This window comes from Dacryopinax primogenitus (genome assembly GCF_000292625.1).
Source record: "Dacryopinax primogenitus strain DJM-731 SS1 chromosome Unknown DACRYscaffold_24, whole genome shotgun sequence".
NCBI classification, from domain to species: domain Eukaryota; kingdom Fungi; phylum Basidiomycota; class Dacrymycetes; order Dacrymycetales; family Dacrymycetaceae; genus Dacryopinax; species Dacryopinax primogenitus.
Window position 1 is genome coordinate 612,762 of NW_024467221.1, and position 22,774 is coordinate 635,535.

General features: G+C 51.0%; 6 protein-coding genes across 6 annotated transcripts; all 6 read right to left on the minus strand.

The window, feature by feature from the left end:
- Nucleotides 1-277: 277 nt before the first annotated feature.
- DACRYDRAFT_18940 (uncharacterized protein) lies at nt 278-4,638 on the minus strand (the record flags this gene model as incomplete). The annotated part of the gene is made up of 13 exons (XM_040771412.1): nt 278-916; nt 1,216-1,253; nt 1,306-1,359; nt 1,415-1,588; nt 1,644-1,700; nt 1,751-1,807; nt 1,855-1,932; nt 2,127-2,166; nt 3,058-3,440; nt 3,744-3,842; nt 3,957-4,215; nt 4,335-4,371; nt 4,439-4,638. 13 exons carry the CDS (start codon nt 4,636-4,638, stop codon nt 278-280), a joined length of 2,115 nt encoding a protein of 704 aa, XP_040624141.1.
- Nucleotides 4,639-5,838: 1,200 nt separating this feature from the next.
- Nucleotides 5,839-6,832, minus strand: DACRYDRAFT_59522 (uncharacterized protein; the record flags this gene model as incomplete). The annotated part of the gene is made up of 4 exons (XM_040775567.1): nt 5,839-6,220; nt 6,282-6,331; nt 6,404-6,589; nt 6,641-6,832. Coding segments are annotated over 4 exons (810 nt in total), but the record flags the coding sequence as incomplete, so codon positions are not given.
- Nucleotides 6,833-10,422: 3,590 nt separating this feature from the next.
- DACRYDRAFT_119682 (uncharacterized protein) lies at nt 10,423-12,979 on the minus strand (the record flags this gene model as incomplete). Its single annotated transcript, XM_040770841.1, has 12 exons — nt 10,423-10,648; nt 10,698-10,730; nt 10,776-10,793; nt 10,841-10,875; nt 10,923-11,000; nt 11,045-11,186; nt 11,231-11,853; nt 11,902-11,947; nt 12,016-12,147; nt 12,201-12,390; nt 12,443-12,687; nt 12,740-12,979. 12 exons carry the CDS (start codon nt 12,977-12,979, stop codon nt 10,619-10,621), a joined length of 1,812 nt encoding a protein of 603 aa, XP_040624143.1. The 3' UTR covers nt 10,423-10,618.
- Nucleotides 12,980-14,039: 1,060 nt separating this feature from the next.
- Nucleotides 14,040-14,861, minus strand: DACRYDRAFT_25325 (uncharacterized protein). Its single transcript, XM_040774118.1, has 2 exons — nt 14,507-14,861; nt 14,040-14,452 (listed from the first exon to the last, which is right to left on the minus strand). The coding sequence occupies exons 1-2, from the start codon at nt 14,803-14,805 to the stop codon at nt 14,209-14,211; spliced, it is 543 nt and encodes a 180-aa protein (XP_040624144.1). The 5' UTR covers nt 14,806-14,861; the 3' UTR covers nt 14,040-14,208.
- A 964-nt stretch (nt 14,862-15,825) lies between these two features.
- DACRYDRAFT_25326 (dihydrolipoyl dehydrogenase) lies at nt 15,826-17,738 on the minus strand. The gene is made up of 7 exons (XM_040774119.1): nt 17,568-17,738; nt 17,463-17,512; nt 17,277-17,412; nt 16,784-17,216; nt 16,139-16,731; nt 15,997-16,088; nt 15,826-15,941 (listed from the first exon to the last, which is right to left on the minus strand). Exons 1-7 carry the CDS (start codon nt 17,686-17,688, stop codon nt 15,876-15,878), a joined length of 1,491 nt encoding a protein of 496 aa, XP_040624145.1. The 5' UTR covers nt 17,689-17,738; the 3' UTR covers nt 15,826-15,875.
- Nucleotides 17,739-18,033: 295 nt separating this feature from the next.
- On the minus strand, nt 18,034-20,604 carry DACRYDRAFT_97335 (uncharacterized protein; the record flags this gene model as incomplete). The annotated part of the gene is made up of 2 exons (XM_040777443.1): nt 19,167-20,604; nt 18,034-19,115 (listed from the first exon to the last, which is right to left on the minus strand). The coding sequence occupies exons 1-2, from the start codon at nt 20,431-20,433 to the stop codon at nt 18,037-18,039; spliced, it is 2,346 nt and encodes a 781-aa protein (XP_040624146.1). The 5' UTR covers nt 20,434-20,604.
- Between the last annotated feature and the right edge of the window lie 2,170 nt (nt 20,605-22,774).

The window sequence follows — 22,774 nt, forward strand, 5'->3', positions numbered from 1 at the left end:
AGGTCACCTGACCATCCAATCCTTCCAGCAGGTTCCAGCACATGCCAAGGTATACCAGCTACTTCCATGTCATAAAGGCTTAGTCATGTCTCTTGACCAAGCAATGAGCTGGTGCCCTGACACTATGACAGACATCTGGTTATAAGTGTAACCACATAAGAATCTCAGCGATAAAAAAACATCATGTAGTATTTGTTGAGGCAGATCAGCAATGACCTAAATGCCAGTCCATGATGTGCTGCATAGCCATTTTGTGGCACAGCATGTTGATATTGTCCTAGACCCCATGATCATTGGGTATTACCTGGGCAAGTTGAATGCCCCAGGATGATGGATCACATGACCAGTACAAAGAAGCTATCTTGCCAAGAAAGAGTTTGTGATCCCCCATGTGTTCAATCTTCTCATTGTTGAGGAAGTGTACAAGCATGGTGCAAAGATGCTTGCCCAGAGGATAAGGTGCTTCAGGTGTAGGCACATCAGCAAAATGGCACGTGACTGTGTGTCCAGGAGAAGGAAGGAAGACAACATGGTCAGGCTCATGATCATGATCAGTCTCAGTTGCATGAGTCAAGTTATGAGCAGCAGCAGCAGCAGTGGCGGCAGCAGCCTCAGCATGCTCTTGATGCCGAAGGGCCTGTTGCTCCTTGACCAAGTCTGTGCTCACAAGGCAATCCTTTGGCAATCCCAAATGATCAGCTACATTGGCAGAAATCATGTTTTTGGCCAAGATGTCCTTGTAGTTGCCCTTGCTCATGAGCTTGTGCATGGGTATCTCTGGAGCATGACTAGTATTCTCTAATGTGGATTTCTTGGTCTTCCTGCAAGCATTATTTGTACTTTGCAGCTGCTTGTAGATGGTGAGATTGCTGTGAAATACATCTATGATAGCATGCTTGAAGGCAGTCACCATGTTCTGCACAACCTTTAGCATGGTGGGATTGTTATGCACCAAGCATGAGAACCACATTTTGACTGTGGGCTGCCTCTGCGGTCCAGTGTCAATCTTTGCACAGGCTTGAGCTTGCAGGAGGCCCCAAACAAGGGGTTGTTCTCCCATTCCTCGGTGTCAAAGGGTACATTGAGTACATATTGTCAGCAGGTGCCAGCTGCTCCTCATTACCATCAGATGCAAGTCTAGTGACTACATGGAAGTGCTAAGCTCAGCTCATATTCATGAATGTGAACACACTCACCTCATCCATTCCAGTCAACCTTCATGGGAGTGACCAAACTGGGAGCCAGAGTGCAGGCTATGTGGTACATCAGCACATGGTCATGAACAAGATCATGATCATGACTCACTGGGAGCTATAGTAGCAGTCATGCAAATGCAGGTGGTGTCACTCCCAGCAAAGGCTAAGAGAGCAATGAGATGAGGTGGTAAGAAAGATGCATATATGCAGCTTCTTACCACTTGGATTGTCATCCACTTTCTGAGTTGCATCAGCATCCATGTTTTCATCCTCTTCAGAGATGCCACAAGAGCCCCCAAGGGAGACATGACTGGTAGATAAAGTGCTGGCATGCCGCAGAGGCATGCCCAGACAGCATGTCCTGCTGTTGGATGCACCCACACCTGACACACCTGATCATGCATCAGCTCATGACCTGGATCATGATCATGAAGATGGAAAACTCACTAGCATGAGTCTGAGAGCTGAATACATGGATATGACTGACATTGTCACTTGCAATGGCTACAAATGATGAGCAAATGATACATGCACCACCACGCATATATGCATACCACTGGTCCAGTCCTTGCCCTCTCTACTGGACCCCCATCCAGTATTGAGGTCTTCATCTTTTCAATCTGTCAGCAATGCAATACCAGTGTATGCATATACATACTTATTTTCCAAGTAGCAGGGCCTGGTGCCAGTGCCTGTGGTGTGGGGTCATTATCTGAGACAGTTCTGATTGAAGCACCTGCAAGGAGGTCACAATGGATCACATCCATGATCATGACCATGATCATGCTTACTTTTGCTGGCAAATCATATACCCATCCCTCTTGATCTCTGCCTCAATGAAGGGGACTGACAGGGTGAGCTACTGACACATGAGACAAAGACAGTGGTCAGGAAAGTGCAAGACAGCAAAGTGTGAGACAAGGGACTCACCAACACCTTTACCCTTGACCAACTCTGAATGTGTGGAGTCCTTAGGCATAGATACAGAGGAGTGTCACCAGGTGATAAAGTTATTCAGAGACAAAGAAAGCAGGGAGTGGAGAGGATGGTGGTCAGGAAAGAGTAGCAGGACAAAGGGCACAAGTGATGAGGCCTTTTGTAGTAGGATGGCTACTCCTATATCCAGTGTGCGGAAGCAAAACATGGTGAGTTGGAGAAGACTCGCAGTCAGTAAAAGTCACAAACTGTATAGAGATTCTTCACTCAGAATAATAGACATTTGAGAGAAAAACATTCTTTATGTAAAAATTCATTTTCAGCCAAATTGAACTGAGATCAGTGGAGAATGAGGCCATTTACCAGCTGTGCACCCTGCATTTTGGTTGGTGGGGAGACCTCTGCATGTACTTGAGATCATGATCATGAACCAGCTGGCAGGCCAGCCATTCTCTTCCTCTCAGCTTGGACCTGATCAGTAAACAGAAGATAATGTGGTGTCCAAATATAAAGCCAATCAATCATGATAATGAACAAGGTAATCTAAACATTAGTTGGTTGCAAGACTCCCACATGGCTAGTTGTGTCCTCAACAACTTGATCATTAATCTGACAGGTAAGCCATTTGTTTGGTCACAGTTTCATTTTCAGGTTCAGAAAAGGTAACATTCTCATGATCATGAGAATGATCACAACACTATGTATGAGGTGACAAGATCATGGCAAACAGCCTGTACAGCAGAACGAGAGTACAGAAGTGGAGGTCAACAGCGTAGATGCACTAGTACTCATGAGACTTGTGATCATACAGTTTGAGATCATCATGCAACACAGCAAGTTTCTCATTGTACACCTTCCCCTCTCTTTGCACCTCAAAAAATGCTGTGACTGCATGTGCAATCTCCTCTCCAACATGTTGGCGCACCTCATCATGTTGCTTGCATAGATGACCAAGATGTTGGTGGAGCGGGGTGTTCATTTTAGCATAGTGGAAGACTTGAATCTTGTTCATGTTCATGTTCATGAGCTTTTGAAGCACTTTGTCAAGGTGGATACTGGCACCAGGATGTATTCCACCATAGCCTGCATGTTGTTCAATCCATGCATTGTGCTCATCTTGTGTGCAGATGTGGACCTTGCCCAAGTTGATCTTGACCATTGTGATGTGCTTGACCTTGTTGTCAATGTTCACGTGGCTGAAGATGGTGTGAAAATGAACATAATCCAGCTCACCACCAGTAAGCTGTTGAAGAAATGGAATCTCTTCCTCCAGATGCTTTGCCTCTTCAACATCAAGTTGCAACCAGACTATAGCAGGAATGGTGGTCATCATCATGTCATTGGATGCAATCAGGGCATGGATGCTCGCTCAAATCCCATTGGGGACACCAGAAAGTTTGGGCTGAGGGGTACTGGTGTTTGCTGCAGACTCCATTGTGTCCATTATGAATCTCAGATTCATGAACAAGAGGCAATTAGCTGGAATGGGATGGAAAATCAGAATCCAGGCTGCACTGTTTGTGCGCCACATAGGAGAGAGAAAGAGAGAGACACCAGAGTCAGGGTCCTTCTGGTGGTGTGGATTTGAACCTTGCCTCTGACCACAATTACCTTTTTGGGCATCCCATTCTAATTGCCTTTTGACATCATGTGGAGCATGGACAACTTGCTTCAGGATCATGATCATGATCATGATGACATGAGGCTGAGCTGGATTAGGGTGACCACAATATCAAAACACACTTAGGATGACTGCAATATCAATATGCACATTGTTTGAATACAATTGCATTTGCTACTGCTGCTTGCACAAAGAGCATTAACCATCTTCCTCAACTGCCTCTAGATTGTCTTGATAAGGGCCAAGTCCATCTGTTGAAAGGACCATTTCTTTGACATCCAAGCCACCCACTGCTCCCTTGTATGGATTGTCAAAGAAGATGAGATCCCAATTGGGGTCTGGAACATGAGTATCCTCAAAGTCTTCAGGACCCAGTGGTTGCGCAAATTGGGTGGCATATGGGTCCTGTGTTTTGGCTTCACACATGAGCAGGATCCAGGTGGAAGGCCCAAAGAATTTGTGCTGCCAGCAGAAATGCAGCAGGAGGTGTTGGCATTTTAAGTGCTGTATCATCTGGCAAAGGAAAGGCACTAGGACTTGGTCAGTCATGACCATGATCATGAGCCAACATGATGACTCACACTGTTCTCTGTCTTCCGCACAGCACAGAACTTTGAGCTCTTCCACCCACCATAAGTGCATATTATTCAAGTACATGCACAGTCAACGCTCTTCCTCAACACACTGCTGCAAGGTCAGATGGGCAGTCATTGCCTTGCAGACTGAGGGGTCAGTCATCCAGGGCTCTGCCACCATGTCAGCATCCACAAAGATGTCCTGCCAGATGTCATGATCATGATCCAGAGCATCCAATTCCTTCTCGTTCAGTGGGACTGGAAGGGGCAAATTCCACAACAGATTGGAGCTTCTTTGGAGGTTCGCCATGTAAGTGTTGTATTGCCTGATGGATCGAGTGAGGGGAATTGCATGTCTGGCCAAGCCTGTCTTTATTTGTTGGAAGAGCTTTTGACCTTTTGTCAAATAATCAATTACAAAGAATCAATTACAGTGTGAAATGAAAAAGCCAAGCCATGCACTGATGGGCTGGTGAATACCACCCACAGCACAATTGAGGCAAGCTTGTTCCCACATTCAATCAGCTACATGTCTGTGAATGCAAAGCTTGAGGTTTCTAGCAAGGATGAGCTGTTGGACAAAGGCCAAAGGTGCATTTTGCAGCCATGGGTGTATTTCTTCAACTCCAAGCTCCACACAAAGCTCATCACCATGAGCAATGAAAGCAGTCCAGCTCTCATTGAGTTGGGCAAAAATGCATTGGGTTTGAGCATTACCAGGCTTTTGTTCCATTGCTGTGCGAGTGAAAGAGATGCTGGCTTGCAAGTCTTCAATATCATTCTGAAGTTTTATGAAGGACTGCACTTTGGCTTGAATTTGCTTTGGAGGCACTGCACATGGTCATGATCATGATCGTGATCATGGAACATTGAGCGTCAGTCATGCAAGGCAAGTGAAAGTTGCTCACATGATCAAATGGACTTTGCTGCTGCATTCTGTTTGGCAATTTGTGCCTTAATCACAGCAGGTTCCATGCTGGCAATGCGAAGGTTGGTGTGCATCTCCTGCTGCTTGCTACTCAAGAACTGAAGCTGATGACACATCCACTTGCCAAGAGATTCCTGATCAACACCAGCAGAGTGCAGGAACTGACAATCTAGTAGGAAGACCCGTTTATGTTTCTACAACAGGGCCATGAGCTATGCCAACTGATGCGAAGAGAGCTGCAGACTTACTCCACTCCACCTAAGGATCAGAATGTAGTGCCTGTTATGACTCCAAAGCCATTCACTGCCCTCTCCATTTGCAAGTCCAAACCCAGTATGACAGTGGGGGCTATAAGCTTGTTGGTAAGCCCACTGATGACTGTAGGAATGGAGGATGCTGACAGCCATGACCACTCGAGGCCGGAGAGAGCCCAGGTATCCATGCTGGTCACCAATATGATCATGAGCATAGTAGTCACAAGAGAGAGAAGGCTTGCATTACCAGATCGCAGCTATGATCGAGAACACACCCAATGTCGTAAAGTAGTCCAAGGGTTGCACAGGATGGGAGTTCTGCCATGAGTCAGCAGATAAGTGCAATGACATACATTTGATGTTCTCCAGGTGTTGTAATGTTGCATATCAGTAAGGGCACATCATGCATGCAAGAACAGACTACCAGGCCCTTCTCATCATGGAAGCCTGGTACTCCTTGACTGTCCTTTTCTTGTGCTGCTTTGAAAGAGTCCCAACAAGCGGCAACCACTTCTTCCACCAAGGTTGTTGCCTTCTGCACTGCATTGGGCTGGGTCGCCATTTGCATTGCCTCCATCTCACATCCCACCTTGCTGACATACATGTCATCTAAAAAGAGCAATGGAGAGTAAAATGATGGTCCTGTACCTCCAGAGAGATTGCAGCGGTGGTGGAAGTTGCCATCCAGTTGGACAAGTATGTCCGGAAAGCTGTAGAGGGAGGCATCATGTTCATGAGCATGATCATGAGAGGCAGGTGTTGGGGACATACATCTTCATGTTGCTTCCCCACTCTTCCCCTCCAAAGCAGGTGGGACAAAGCTGTCTGAGTCAAGGGCTTGCCTGACCTTGCTGTAGCGATATGTTTGGGTGGGATGGGTCTGAAACAATCACTGTGCTGTCAGATGTGGGCTGGTGGATATATTCGGAGACTTGCAAAGACAGCAGGTCTGGAATGAGAAGACACCATGCTTCATGCAAGGCACACTCCAGGTGGCTCGTGATCATGATCATGCCCAACTGATACCACTGAGTGGCCACAGCCCAGGCATGACAGAAGGGATCCTCAATTGGTCTACCCTGTAGAGAGTATCAATGATGACAGCTTGTAGGAAACAGCAGCAATATGACCTTGTCATTGCAGTGGAAAACCCCTCGTACTGCATGGAACTGCTGGAGTGTTTCACAAAATGCCTCATTGGGTGCCATGCAGTCAGCAAAAAGCTGCAAATAGAAGGCAAGGAGTTTGATGGTGAAGGCGAGAACAAGGTGGACAGGGGTGCTGGGCCAAAGGCCAGCAGCAACAAGGCAAGGTGTGATGGGGTGGTTCGCACAGTATCAGCTCTGCTGGATATTTGTACCTAGATGTAGATGGCAGTGTTAGCCATGATCATGATCATAATCATGATGATAACCACTCACCATGGAATCCAATGCACTGTACCCAAATCTTGCATGCCTCCCAACAAGATGCTGTACAGAGCAGCTCCACCCCACCAGTTGTGCAAGTGCAGGCATCAAGATCATGAACCAAGGACAGCTTGTATGCCATGAGTGTCTGCACAAGGGTAGGCATAACAGCCATCCATTGCTCATATGTTCGAGATTGCTTGGTCTCATATATGGACCATGAGGCTGAAGGAGTTGGTGTATCATGTTGGTCAACCTCTTCCCAAGTGTTGTCTACAAAATCAAAGTTGTGAACAGTGTCCTGACCTTTGTCTGGTTGCACAGAAGGGTTGGGAGTGGATGGGATTGTTTGCTGTGAGTAGGGCAAGAGGAGCAGTATGTGAAGTGCACCAGGCTGCCATGATGCAAGTGGTCTGTCCAGGGAGTGTTGGCGATGCCGCTGTTTAGGACACTGATTGGGAAGATGGGTAGATGCAGGAGGGAGGGTAGGTTGCTTCTCATAATCATGATCATGATCATGGACCGTTGACCTCTTCTGGGCAGCAACATGAGTTTGAGAGTGAGACATGGCTGGGAAGCAGCAGAGGAGGGACGTTGTATGAGGGGACAAGGACTTGTCAACAACCCATATGGTAAAGGGAGGGGGGGGTAACATGACCCAATGTTTTCATTCAATGGATGAACACATTAAAAAAAAACACTGGAAAGCGGGATCTTGCAGGTTTGGGTGAATTTCATGTTGCTGCTGCACAACTGCAAGATGCTGTTGTACAATGATATCATGGGGTCAAGGGCTTGGATAGGTGGCACCATTCCAAGGGTAAATGTTTGTGAGATCATGCTCATGATTGGGACAAAGTACAAGGTAGGGAATGAAGCATATTGCAAGGGCAAACACTAGCAAGGTTGTACAGTGGGAAATATGGTGGGATACAATGGGGAAGGCTTGACATCAATGTACAGGACTTCCTGCACCAGGAACCTCTGTTGCCCATGCATCCTGATTGGGAACTTGTCCACCACCTAGCCACACCATTAATATATGTATATTGCTCATGATCCTGAAATGAACACACCACAGGATCAATCTCATAATGCAAAGTGTATCCACTGGTGTTCTTGGTCGCCTGGGCAGGGGCAGGGGGAGGGAAAGACTGAGCAGTTGGGGAGATTGGCAGTGCAATTGTATCAACATACATGAGTTCGATGTTGTGACAATATGGTGGTCCTATAAAAGGCTGTTGGAGAGGTTAGTAAATAGGGTTGACATGCAAGAGGGGCATAGACATGCCCAAATAAGTATATGCTGCCAAACAGTGTTCTGGTGGGGCGAGAGATGTGTGCTAAGATGAGCTGGTTGAGGAATGATTGGTGCAATGAGCTGGAGATCAACCAGTTGGTGGCATTTCCAAAGGGCCTCAGAGCAAGTTGGGGATGCAGGTCAACAATCATGAACAAGTTCATGATCATGAGCCTGGACCTTTCTGAGAAAGTTCACAGGACAACTAGCAAGTGCATGATGCCAATTTCTCAGCCAAGGGAGAAGTTTTGGTTGTTGATTGCAGGGCAAAGGTAGCATAGTGGGATGTGAAATACAGTTTGAAGGTGTTTGACAAGCCATTGTTGTGAGATGTGAAGGAGGAAAGGAAAGGAAAGTCCAGAGATGGGGTGAATGAGGACAAGGGTGAGTTATAGCAATGCACCACAATCAGCACACAAGCACCAAAACAATGCAAACTGTGGTCACATTGAGGGATCAATAGGTGACAAGCAAAAAAACACAAGAGGTTGCAAGTATCAGCAATGATCATGATCATGGCTGCAAGGAGGTGAACATTGCAATGAGATTACAATGTGAACATGCATGTGCAATGCATGTCAGAGTTGGTATTGCACCTTTGCGTGTGATTTTACGGAGGTATTTACAATATTGCAACGGTTCCAATATTTACAGTACATATTCCTCCACACACCCCTCAATGGCGGGATTCTTATTTACCCGCAAACCCCCTCAGTGGACCCGTCAGGTGCGTGCCAGAGGTGAAATCCCGTTTACCGTTCTTGGGCATTTTCGATACGTGCTGTGTGCTGCTACCTTCGCTACCTCCGTTATATTATTGATGGGCACACCCCATTCTAGGCCAAATGGAAGCAGATCGCAGGCGCTTTGCAGGGGTCCCAGATGTCGCAATGCCGACTGGGGCGCCACGCTTCCTGCATCGTGACCTTGAATCGCCCATTGGAGGCCAGGGAATGGAGCATGTGTTTTCCTCTGCTTCCCCACGCTACTATATATGTGTTCGGCGAGCTGTGGCAACCAGGAATCGGAGACAAACGGACCGACTGTCCGACAGTGGCCCAGACGCACTATCTTGACAGTGCTTCGGAAGGCCGAACGCATCGTGGAACATTGGCGCTGGGAATCTCACAGGAAACGATGGGGCACAGCTACCTACAGGCGCTTAATATCAAGTACACGCAGTACCGGCGGATCACCGGTGGAGAAGTCGAGAGATCCAAATTGCAGAAATGGAGTGACTTGGAAGGCACCTTGTTATCTATGATCACCATATCTACTCTAAGCTATTCAGTCATGATTATCGGCAGGTAAAGGATACTTGAAGAAGATTGGTGGTCGTAAGCGGCTTAAAGCTACCTTGGTGGAAATGTGTATCCGCGAAGAACCCTTGCAATCTTCCCACGCACATTTGCGGGCTGATGCAGGGAGATTCTACGACATTAAATCACAACATCGGCAAGCTTCCCCTCGCACGATGTGGCGTTTATCGTCGTCGTCCCGCTCCCCCGGCTTCTCTTAGGGAGAGAATCATACTATTCATTGGCAAAGGAGACTAATATGGGAGCTTGTACAAACGCGTGACGTAAACATGCCCATTTATTGAGACCCCTTGATTTCTTCGTGCCCATATGATGAAAAATTGTCACTGCTGGAAGAGGAGAAAATCTTTGAACCTACGTACAGAGAAATGGTGCGTAGTAATCGCTTGCTTTAACCAAACACAATACCATTATTGATACCAATTCTCATAGAAGACGCTGGCAATCTCGAACGCTTCCCGGGGCGAGTGTGGCAAGATATTTTCTGAAGAAACAAGTGAACTAGCACAGTACACTTGTTTCGATCCTAGCACCACATCGAGCAACCCCCCGGTTCATAAGCTTGTAGCGACTTGTGAGCTGCTGACTAATATCCTAATCAGCTAAACTGCCACACAAGCATGAGCATTTTTCAGCGAATAGCGAACTTCCGTCTTCGAATGGTCAGAAGCTGATGGCGCTCTCGACCACCCTTGTGGAACATTCCTGAGTGAAGTAAATTGGTTGAAGCACGAACGAGGCGTTGAGAAGCACTGAGGGTCCTGGAAGTGGTGTGAGCTGTCGTGATCAACGAGCAGAGCCAAAGATAGGAAGGGACCAATTCTATTGAATTAGTGTACAATTGTAGAATATCATGCGGACTTGATGGCCGGAAGAGATGGAAGAGATGCAGGTGCGGAGAACACAAGGCTCTCAAGTTGTCTACCAAGACTAAAAAGTTCGCAATAGCTCCACCATGTGAGAGTCGCAGTGTGGCCATGCCCTTGCTGGCTGTGAGGGACGGCGTCCAATTGGTTGGGAAGAGAACTGGAGCTTCTGGGCGGCACAGAATAGACGCTCTTTTCGAGACACTTGTGGCGCTTACACACCACGTCCCTCGTCGATCGCCTCCTGCACCATGGGTCAGCAGGGTGATTGAGAGGGCAGGAGCATAACTCACACTTGCGGCATGCGTACGTACCATGAGCGCATTCTAAAAACGGTCAGTCGGAATCATCACCGTTCATGGGTAGGTTACCTCGAGACTGTATTTTCCCTGAGAGAGTTGAGTGCACGATCTGGCTGTGGACAGACAGAACATACCTTTTTGCCACTGGCGTTCACTTCGAGTGTCTTCCCTGAGGGTCTGTCAGAAGAGTTCAAAGAGCATATGAGTTAAATGTACCCGACATGACCAACTCTAAGTGGCGCTTTGCTTCGGGCACGTTCCCAAGACAGGCGTGGAGTCGGCCAAGATCATAATCTACAAGCCGTCAGCACTAGAATTGGGAGCAACAAGTCACGCACGAGTGTAGTATACGATATAATGATCAAGTTCGACCTTGAACCCGTTGTCCAGCACTTCCTGGAAGGCCGCGAGCGACGCTTCGGCTGTCTCCTTCTGGGAGATGTTAACCTTGTCCGATTCCTGCAATACTGCGTCGGGATCCTGCGAACGCTTAGTTACAGTTTCTCCTGCAGAAAGGGACTTACTGGGTAGGCGATGTACCGCAACACCACACCTTCCATGTATCGCGCAAGAGCAAGGTCGTCCCAGTAGCCCGTGCCATTGCCCCAGTCCTTCGGCTGTGTACTCCTCAGCGCCTGGATCTCTTTCCTCACAAGAGGAAGCACGTTCTCATGCAAGATCTTTGGGGTCATACGTCCCATAACTTGCATGACGAGCGCGAACTCGAATGCCGGGAGAAGGAGGCGTTTGCCCTGAGACTGGAACTTGCGCGCCTTGCGAGCTGCAAATTTCTCGATCGGGATCGACTTGCCTGCTATGCGTTGCTTGTACGTCGGGACGAGCTTCATGAGCTGTTCTGCTTCCGCTATCTGGGAGGGGTTACCGTGGTGCACGAGACAGGAGGCGAGGGCGTAGGTGTACACGGCCTTACTCCATGATGAGCTGGAAACGAGTTTCCGCCAGCAGGAGACGGCGGGAAGGACATCCCCCATCGACATCATAAGGATCCCTTGTTCCCAGTATGCGACGTGTTGCAGCTGCACGTATTCTTTCTGGATCTGGGCGGCTCGGTCGTACGCAGCTATGGCGAGCCGGGGCTGGGACTGGGAGACGTGCAGCCGGCCTTGCATGAATAGGTAGAACACGCCTGACAGAGATTAACAAGTAGCAACTGCGTAAAGGTGAAGGAGCGCACCCTCGGGAAAACGCTCCAGATTCCAATTAAGCATCTTCTCCGCGAACTTGACATCAATACCCGCAAACGTGATGGAATTTAGCACAAGATGGAACATGATGAGCACCATGTCACAGACGCAGCGTCGGATGCCTTCGTGCTCTGCGTCGATTGCGGGGAGGGGGCGGACCTGCTCCACCCTCCGGGCTTAGCGAGTGTCTTGAGCGCTTGACGACGGTTGGACTTGTACCCGAATAGTTCTACGATCTGTGCCGTGCAGTCCGATGAGCGAGCGTTAGGGGACTGCCGGGAAGACGCACGGTGATGACTTTGCTAGGGAGGAGGGAGAGGACAAGAGAGTTGATCCCCATTCCTAGGAGGACGCCGGACCGGAAATCCTGGTCGATATCCTCGGCTTCCCCCTCTCCGCGCTCAAAGGCTTCCTTATCCGCCTGTTGAACAAACTGGTCTAGGTGTTTGTAGATGTTCAGTGCCGATCGCATGTGCAGCCTGCGCAGGATGATGTGAGTGAACCTAGTAGGGGGAGAAGAGGCGGACATACGCTTCTTTCACGAAGGCGAGCCAATCTCCACTGCTGACGATACCCAGGACGGCCTTGATAAGCAGCGTCTCTGCATATACGAGCTCTGCGTGCCTTTCCACATCCGTCATACCCCGTATGAACGCTGCACCCGTGCCCCCCACTACGAGGCCAGCGACACGCGAAGCCAGGCCTAGGGAGGGCTTTCGGTGCCTTTGGGCGACTTCGGTCGTATGCTTTGCGTCTTCAATAGCTTCTGCGAGTTCCTGTGGGCGTCAGTGGTGAAATGACATGGAGCAAAGGAAAGGTAGAGCGTACTTTGTCGTCGAACGACATCATGGCTTTTATAGCCTGAATGATGGACCAAGCGGTGGAGAAATAGAGCCGTTCCTGCTTCGGGTCGCCCTCTCTGACGAGATCCTCGGCTTCCATCATCTTGCTGGAGAGAAAGAGCTGTAGGATATGATGTACGTAAGGGAGGTCCTCGAGGGCGTCTGAGCGTGAATAGCTAGCAGAGGAGAGTGTGGATATCTCGCTGCGCATGCTGCTCATGCTCATCGTCGTCGCTGTCGAGGGTGTGGTAGCCAGCGATGCGGTTGTGCTAGTAAAATCTGATATTTCACTATATGGTGTTGTGGGTTCTGTTGGCGTTATGTCGCCGTCCGTGATGCCATTGGTCTGTAGGGAATGCATGAGCGTCTAGAGAAGGGCGGTCGAGGAGAAGGTCGGGTCCCTGCCGCGTCTTTCTCAGTCAGGAGATGTGCTGACTGTTAGTAACACGTAAGAAGATTTATACACTTCCTCTTTTTATATATATAGATGTTTTGTAATGTACTTTGATAACTCTTCTACAGTTCTCGTATTGGGAATAATTTCTGCACAATGAAATTACACAACAGTTCTACCCATATTGCTGTTGACAATATTCTCATGGTAATCAGCACAAGAAAACAAGGTGAGAAGGGTTGGACTTGAGGTAGTACTGGCTAGTCTATTTTGTCTATGCGCACAAGTTGCAGTGAACTAGTGGTAAAGGGGTCTGTAATGTACGAATGACGCATGTTCTCCCGCCACTTGACTCTGCATGCCTTTCCACATCCGTCACTCACGTATGAACGCTGCACCCCGTGCCACCCACTACGAGGCCAGCGACACACGAAGCCAGGCCTGGGGAGGGCTTTCGGTGCCGTTACGCGACTTCGGTCGTATGTCTTGCATGTTCAATAGCTTCTGCAAGTTCCTGCGGGAGTCAGAGAGGGAGAAATATGGACGTAAGGCGAGGAGGGGCGTACTTTGTCGTCGACCGACATCATGGCTTTTATAGCCTAAATGATGGACCAAGCGGTGGAGAAATAGAGCCGTTCTTTCCTCAGGTCACCCTCTCTCACCAGGTCCTCAGCTTCCATCATCTTGCTGGAGAGAAAGAGCTGTAGAATATGATGTACGTAAGGCAGGTCCTCTAGGGCGTCCGAGCGTGAATAGTTCGCAGAAGAGAGCGTGGATATCTCGCTGCGCATACTGCTCATGCTCATCGTCGTCGCTGTCGAGGGCCTGGCAGGGAGCGATGCGGATGTGCTAGTGAAGCCAGATATTTCGCTATAGGGAGTTGTTGGCTCTGCTGGCGTCGAGTAGCCGTCTGTGCTGCCATTAGTTTGTAGTGAATGCATAAGCGTCCAAGAGAAGAGAGGGGGACGGTCGAGGACAAGGTCTCTTGGGTGGTCACCAACGGCTGACTAAGCACTGGCTTCGGCGCTGCCGCCCCGGTCCTCGGTGAGGGGTAGTTCGCTTCATCTCCATCTGAAGTCGACCATGTTTTTGCCCTCATTCAAGGGATGAGGATGGCTGCATCTTTCGGCATTGAAATTTTCTGTGCAGATACTATTGCAACGGCCAAAAATGTGCGGTGTTGCCTCTTTGAAATCTATGATGGTGAGTGATCCCCTGTCATCCAGCAAAAAATGGTCCAGCTCGATCGCATGATGAACCATGTTGCAACGATGGAGCTCGGTAAGAAGCCGATATGCGTTCGCGCTGTTACACAAAACTCAGTTTCTTCTCCTTGGATGGTTTGGACAGGAGACGTACTGCTGACCACACCATGTCTGGAGTGGTTCGCCCTGATGCTTCAACAACAACAGAGCCAGGTCGTCGCCTTGGTACAAACCAGAAGGCTCGGCAACTCCCTTTCCCCAGAGATATTCAACTTTGCGATACCACCTGACTTCGTCATCCAGGACATCGAGATTGTCCTTCCGTACAACCTTGGCGACGACCCTTTGGCTGCCGAGCTGACCACAGTGAACGGTATATGAATGGGCAACCGCCTTTGCCTTGAGTTCCAGAGGAACAAGATCATCTTGAGAGTCGTCCTCAGAGCCAATCATGACGTTGGGGCGCCATAATGCTTCAAGCCGGACAGATTGCCCAGATCGCTTGTTCCGAGCTGACTTGTATGACAACTGCAGGTATTGCGGCCTACCATGCTGTGTCACACTTGACCCAGAAAGAGGTTGTTGTGGACCTCCCAAGGAAGAATTGGACTTCGACAGAGTGTTACAGGGACGACTGAGCACATCCAACCCGCGGGTCTCCCTTCCGGCAGGAAGCAGTCTGCCATGAGTATCAGAGTGGCTGTTGATGGCACGGATGTCGAGCAATTCGGTCTCCTCTGTTCCATCGCGCTCGTTCGTAATCTCTTCATGTTTATCGTCAGCACCGGAGAGTTTCTTCTCATCACTTCTGAAGCGTGTCGATTTATGTCGGGTGTCGCCCTGCCTGGCTAGACGCGTGGAAAGATACGGGTTGATGGGTTTCGGAACACCCAGTTGTAAGGCTGGTTTATGTGCAAACAGAGGTGAATGAAGTGTAGAACTGGAGAAAGTACGAGCAAACAGTTTTCCTCGACCCTGGGAGATAAACTGCATATGCAGACACTTCCAAGTCTTAACTTGTGCAGAGGCTCGATGCATAGTTTGTGGGGGTGCCTGCTGTGATGCAGTGCGCCTCTATGTATGAAGGAAGCACCTGTCCAGGGGCTGTGCAGGATCTCGATAGAGATTGCACACTTTCATCCTGTGACTCTCGCGCTCTTGGAAGCACTCTACCACATCGAAGCTCAACGATTTCCGACTGCTGCACAGTACCGTCTGATCATGTCTTTATGAAACATCAACGGAATTTGAGCGCCTGTCCGGACTCCCTAAGACTCTTGCACCAAGACACCATATCTGCCTTCCTTTCCGTTCCTTCTCGGGTATTATCTGACATGTGCTATCACCGAATCAACGCCCAGCTCATTCACCGCTTCAACCCATTGGCGTGGTCAAGCCCTTGCGACTGAGTGGATCACGTCGGGGGACAGGGCTCTCAAAGTATTGGGAAAACCACGTCAAGAAACATTCGCACTGGAGATGCCTTTTGAATTAGGTTACTTGTGCACAAAATGCGAGATATCCTAAAAATTGATGGGCTTGTCATAGGAAGCAAGTGCTGCCTCTTTGAAAGCCTCGCTGAGAGTGGGCTGGAGCGGCAATGAGCACCAGTCCATATGACATATTTGAGCGAGTGATGCTTACGTGGGCATGGCACGTTCGTGCAATATCCTCAGCACTGGCGCTGTACTCAATGGCAAGGGTAGCTTCCCCGATCATCTCACCAGCATTGGGACCTGCAGGAGACACTTAGTGCGGATACTCGCAGTACAAAGTGATAGCGCACCAATGATATGAACACCTAGCACACGATCTGTCTCCTTCTCCACGATAAACTTGACAAAGCCCTCCGTATCCAGGTTCGTCTTGGCCCGAGAGTTGGCAGCAAAGGGGAATTTGCCGATCTTGTACTCGACGCCGGCGGCCTTAAGCTCCTGCTCGTTCTTGCCGACCCATGCAACCTCTGGATGTGTGTAGACGACTGAGGGGATGGCTTGGTAATTGACGTGACCATGACCAGTCTTGATATATTCGGCGGCAGCGATACCTTCGTCCTCGGCCTTGTGCGCAAGCATAGGGCCGAAGGTGACATCACCGATGCACTTGACACTTTGCACGGACGTGTTGAATTGGTCATCGATAACGATCCGACCCTTACCATCTACCTCGACGCCGATCTTCTCCAGGTTAAGATCAGTTGTAACGGGGCGACGACCGATTGCCACGAGAAGTACATCGGCCTCTAATGTCTCTTCCTTGCCGCCTTTGGCAGCATCGACCTTTACGAGAACTTTGCCATCGGATTTCTCAGCCGAGAGAACCTTGGTGCTGAGCTTGAACTTGATGTTCTGCTTTTGCATGATGCGGAGGAAGGATTTACTGCAGTGCTATCAGAGCCCGCTCCCATGGAATGGACCAAAAGAGAGCTTACGCGACCTCTTCGTCCATACCAGCACCAATAGCAGGCAAAAACTCGACAACGGTGACCTCAGTGCCCAGACGAGACCAGACACTGCCCAACTCTAGCCCGATGATTCCCCCTCCAATGACAACCATCTTCTCCGGTACCTTCTCCAAGGACAGAGCGCCAGTCGAGCTGACGATCTGCTTCTCGTCGATTTCGATGCCAGGGAAAGGAGTCACTTCGGATCCAGTCGCTATGATAACGTTCTTTGCCTCGAGTTCCGTCTCGGTACCATCGTTCATCTTGACGGCAATGCGGTTTGGTGTGACGAATGAACCGGTCCCCTTGACCCAGTCGACCTTGTTCTTCTTGAACAAGCTTTCAACACCCTTCGTGAGAGAGGTGACGGCTTGCTCTTTTGCCTTGAGCATTTGGGCAAGGTTGAGGGAAACACCTTCGACTGAGGAATAGGATAAACTGTTAGCCATTGCTCCAGCACGGCCATGAGACGCTTGCTTACTTTCAATACCGCGATTCTTCATATCGTGCTGTGCTTCCACATACGCGTGTGAGTTATTCAGCATTGCCTTGGAGGGAATGCAACCAATGTTGAGGCAGGTGCCGCCGAGCGTGTCGTTCTTCTCGATGCAGGCCGTCTGTACACGCTTAGTAAACAAAGCAAAGCGCGAGTGACACATTGACGCACCCTAAGACCCAGCTGAGCGGCCTTAATAGCGGCTACATAACCACCCGGCCCTGTAGAATAGTTAGTGAAAGGAGACACCAAACACAGAGTGGTGTGGAGGCACACCAGATCCGATTACAATGGTGTCGTATGGTTCTTGAGCAGTAGCCAGCCCACGAACGCCCTGCAATCGTGCATAGCGTGCAAGAATACGAGATGTTGATGGTCGCAGAGTAACCCTCAACATGATGTCGACCTAAGGAATAGAGAATGGAGGAGGGCGATGGTGGTCGTTGAGTGTCAAGAATGACCACTGGGGGATCAGGCGCGGTCGGACGTTTTTCTGTCAAAGACCGACGTCAACGGCTGACTAAGCACTGGCTTCGGCGCTGCCGCCCCGGTCGGCGGTGACGGTAGTTCGCTTCATCTCCCAGTAATGCGGTAGAGTAGCCCAAGCGAAGAAATAGCATTCCGATTGCCGTTGCAAGCATCGAGTAACAAGAATACAAATGCTACAGTTTACGAGTGTAATGAGTGGTTGTGCGCGTACATATGGAGAGTAGGAAGAACAGACATGCCCATCATGATTAGTATGTTACAAACGGCTTGGACCAACAACGATCCGGTTGAGTTTTCGCCCCTTCCGCTTGATCGGTTCTAGCTTCCTCCTGATATCTCTCAGTGCCGCGGTCTTTGGCTTCCAGTCGTCGAACGCTGCACGCAGCTCTTCAATCTCAGACAGGAACCATTCTTGTACGGCCGGGTGGGTGACAAGTTCGTTAAGGATCCACGGTATTTCGTAGTCATTACGCGACTCGCGCGCAGAGAAAGGCTCCAGCTCGAGAGGAGGGAGCGGTCCGGGAGTGTTGTTGGTCTCGAAAAGAAAGCGTACGGCAAGTGTGTAACACGCCATCTCTTCATATGCAGAACTATGGCCGACGCCGTTGAGCGAGCCAGCTGTCGCTTCGGACAGGTGGACAACAAGGCCTCCATCGGTGAGGCCTGCGTTTCGCAGGCGAAGACAGAGGACAAGTAAGTTGGTGAGGAAGTCTGTCGAGCTGTAGGCATCGCCGTCGACGTACAGGCCGCGAAGGATGAGCGGGTGTGAGGCGTTCACAAACGCGCCAGAGTAGATGGGCACAACTTGGTCGTTGAGCGAAGCAATGTAGACGAACTTGCAGCCATGGTCGAGCACTCTTCCGAGAGCCGACACGTACCGCTTCGACACATCGCTCTCCGTATCTTGGAACTCGAAGAGCTCACGCGCTGCAGCCGTCTCCACATAATGAAGCCAAGGCTGTGTGAGGACGCTGGTATTGAGGTAGAGGAGCGGGCCGAGATGGATTCCACACAGCGCGAGGCAAACGACTCGCTGTACTTTTCTCGGGATGGCTGGTCCTTGGGTCTGAAGCTTTACGATCGTCTCCCCCGCAGTCTGCTCCGGGTAGCCAGTATAGATGTGCCCTTCCTCGAGCAAGCGGTCCATGATCTGGCAAGTCACGATCGATCCCTGAGAATGACATGCGAAGAGGATAACATCGGCTTGGTGGATGTCGTTCATCCACAGTTCATTAGACGTGAGTGTCGAGTAGAGCTTCTCCAGCCTGTGTGCGATTGTGCCCTCTCCTTCGAGCGGAATCTCTGTGAGTGTATCAAGCTTGATATCGTGCTTCTCTGTACGGAGGTAAGCTAAGTGCTCTGCTTTACGAGAATACGAGTGCTTACGAAGATAATCCAACAACGCATCCCTCTGCATCTGGGCGAACTTTGCACTCGTCCCCGTCGGCTCCCCCAGCACACTCCTCAACATCCCTCCGGGAAACCAGCCATGGATACCAACGACGACAGCCCGCTTGACAGCCCTCATCTCACCAAGCCGGTCAACGCCCATCACAGCCCAGCTACGAGGCATCAGCGCTGGCATGCCCTCGAGCTTCATTCGCTCTACCTGGGACTTTTCCTGCATCGCTTTGCTGCTAGCCGAGAGGGGAACTGGTACCTCTTCTCCTTCCCGTCCCTTGCCCTTCTCCAGACGGCGCTGATACTCCGCCAGCTCAGGATCGATCAGCACTGGGCGGTAGTTGGGCGGCGCGCCAAGGAACTTGTTCACGTAGCGCATCGTCTTCTTCAGTGCGCCAGACGGCTTCCCGTCCGCCTCCGGAGGGCGGAAAGACAGAGGGGGATGGTAGAACACGTCCTGGAATGTAGGTAGGAGGAAGTTCGGCAAAGGCGGTGAAGGCTCGGCCTTGTCCTTCTTGGCTGTCACAGGAGCAGCGCGCTTGCTGTCCGCAAGTGCCTTCTTGAGCTTGGGGTTGACAGTGAGCGGAGAGGCAGGGGCATCTTTGGGCTCAGGCGTGGGAGCTTTCGGGGGGACAGTTAGTGCCGGAGAACCAGGTGATGTGCCAGCTTTGATGCTCCCTGGCTTACTCCCCGTCCCACCGACCAGAGTAATCTTGAGCGTATCCTTAGGCAGACTGCTCGGTTTGACATCTTTTCCTACATCTTTCTCCCCAGGACCGGGCTTGAGAGGCTCCTTAGACGCGCACCGAGCCGCCCTTACCGCTTCCTTGGCAGTCCCAGCAGCTTTGGCAGCTTCTTGAGCAGTACTGCGCTTCGATCCTTCCTTAGCAGTGGTAGAATTGGGGGCGTTGGTGATGCCTGTGTTGGGGACGCTGCTCGACGGTGTCTGGATGGCACTGAAGGACGCAACGGCCGATGAGGGTCTTAGAGATGTCCCGGCATCAACCTGTGCTGTCAGAGCACTAGCACCACTGCCACCAACCCCACTCCCAGTCACACTAGATGTCGTCCCACTCCCACTACCCGCACCGCCTGCCGCACCAGCGCCAACAGGACCTACTCCCACACCCCCGCCAGCTCCCGCTCCTGTCGCCTCCTCATCAATCATCATCACCTCCATTCCCTCTCCCTGCTTGATCAATGGCCGTGCCAGGTTCCGCCCTCCGGAGAAGAAGCTGACCCACATGGGCATGTTGCTCTGTGTTGTCAGGGGGCTTGCGTGCGCTTGTGTTTGAGGAAGTTCCGTTGGGGTAGGGGTGGGCTGGGGTTCAGCCTCAGTAACAGGTGAGGGTTCCCCGGCGGGAGATGCGGCGTCTGAGCGTGCAAGAGCGTCCTCTTTCACCCTCTCCGCCTGTGTCTTCTCCTGCCCCTCTTTCTCCAGCTCTCCAGGATGTGCGTCCGCAGACGCGGCAAGCACGGAAGGAGCAGTATACCAATACCACGGTTGGTACCAGACGCTCTTCGTTTCCGCCGAGGTGAATGACATAGCTGGCTGTTTGGGACTGGGGTCGGCGTAAATCTTGGAGTTGGCGCTGTTAGGCGGCTGCTGCTGGGGTGAGAGAAGGCTTGGAGAGAGAGGGGTGAGAATATCGGCCGACTCCTGCGTAGAAGGAGTGACGGGCAGGGGAAGCTGGCTCGTGCTCGGGGACGATTCTTTAACGGAGGAGGTGCTAGGTGTAGAGAAACCGAGATAAGACCACCACCAGGCAGCCTCCGCTGCGGCTTGTTCTGCTCTGCGTTAGCCTAGAAATGAGGGGGGGAAGAGGGGCGGCGTACTGGATTCAATGTTGTCCTCCGCTTGTTTCGTTTCCTGCGCCTCTTCGTCCGCAGGCGGGACGAGCATGATTTCCATCTCTTTTGGTTCTCCTGCTTTGACGATCTCTCTCCCAGCGCCATCTTCTGTAGCCTGTTCCTGTCCATTTTCTGAATGTTCCTGGGCTTGGGATTGGGCTTGCACTTGCTCAGCACCCGACAGCCTAATGACTTCTACGGTCCTCTTCGTCCTTCCTCCAAGAAGAGGCAGGCTGAGAGTATACCTCAGCGCACCAGCGTTAAGTGCTGCCAGCCCACTGGGCTGGGCTGGGATGATCTGCCCTCTCTGTTCCTGTCCTTGATCAAGAGATGACGCAGGTGAGGATCCAGGCTCGGGAAGGCGGAGAAATGCAGGCGTGGGGACACGCGTGTCGGGGGATTCAAGGGTGATGAGGGAAAGCACTGGTGTTGAAGGCCCTGAAGCTGCGAAGAGGTGTGAGGCGGCGGACTGCGTGCGGGTGTGGGAAGGGCGAGCGAGCGAGCGAGGAAGGGGAGTAGCGGGAATGGGAATAGGAGATGTTGGCCGGGGTGTGGGAGTGAGAGAGGCGGCAGTAGGAGTGGTCTGCAGAGTCGGAGGAGCGGATGTTGGCTCTGCCGTTGCGGTGTCTGATGGGAGACCGTTGATTGGTAGGTCCTGACACCGGAAGGGTACGGGTAGTGGGGGAGGTACAGGCGCTGAGAGAGACGATACTCTGGACCTTCCAAAACTGCCGAACCAGCTCCGTTTGGGTTTGATCGTTTGAGGGTCTTCGTCTACCGTTGCAGGAGAGACTGATGTGAATGGAGTTGACATTGTGGAGGTCGACGTCTGGTCTGGGGTTGATGTCGATGATGAAGGTGCGATGGAAGCGAGGAGAGAAGAGGTCGCGGTCGTTTGAGGTGAGGAGAGTTCGCCTGAAGCAGAGGGGGGCGGAGCAGGCTTGAGAGTGGGAATGACAGACTCTGCCTGAGAAGCCGCTTCAAGCAAATGATCTGGAGATAATGTAGCACCGTTAGGTTGAACCAGAGCAGGCAAGTTGGGGGACGACCAGGACCACCAAGGGCGTGAGGTGGTCGGAAGACTCGACGTCGAAGGAGAGGCTCCATCATCTTCCATCCTAGGTCGTTTGTTCACATCCAACAACTCTTCCGATGCGTTCAAAATCTCCTCCATCACCCGTTTCTTTCCCTTGACCCCCTCCGACGGCAGTCCTTCCCCGAAGCTCAGCTCCCTCCTGAGTGGACTAGGCCTGGGTAAGCTGCCCATAGCAGTCCTGGTGGCGCACCTCTGCTGACCCTTTGCAAAGACGTGTGTTATTGCTGGAGGGTTTGGTTTCGATTGTGAGGGGTATAGTGGACGAGTGTTGCCTGCGTTATTGTTGGGATGGGGCATAAGGAGAAGAGTATGGGTCGAGGGAGAAGTCGAGGAGGACAGGGAATGAGCAGCTCCTGAGTACACGCGTCATCAGCACACGCTGGACCCTGACGGAAGTAAGCCGTGCTCGCTGACCTCAGCAATTAATCCCGCGGGCGAATCGAATCGTTGAACTTCATTCATGATTCCCCCCCTTGTATGCTGCGAAGAAGCAGCACCGAGAATGCCACGAGGAATGTTTTTAGGGTTAGGGTTAGGGTTAGGGTTAGGGTTAGGGTTAGGGTTAGGGTTAGGGTTAGGGTTAGGGTTAGGGTTAGGGTTAGGGTTAGGGTTAGGGTTAGGGTTAGGGTTAGGGTTAGGGTTAGGG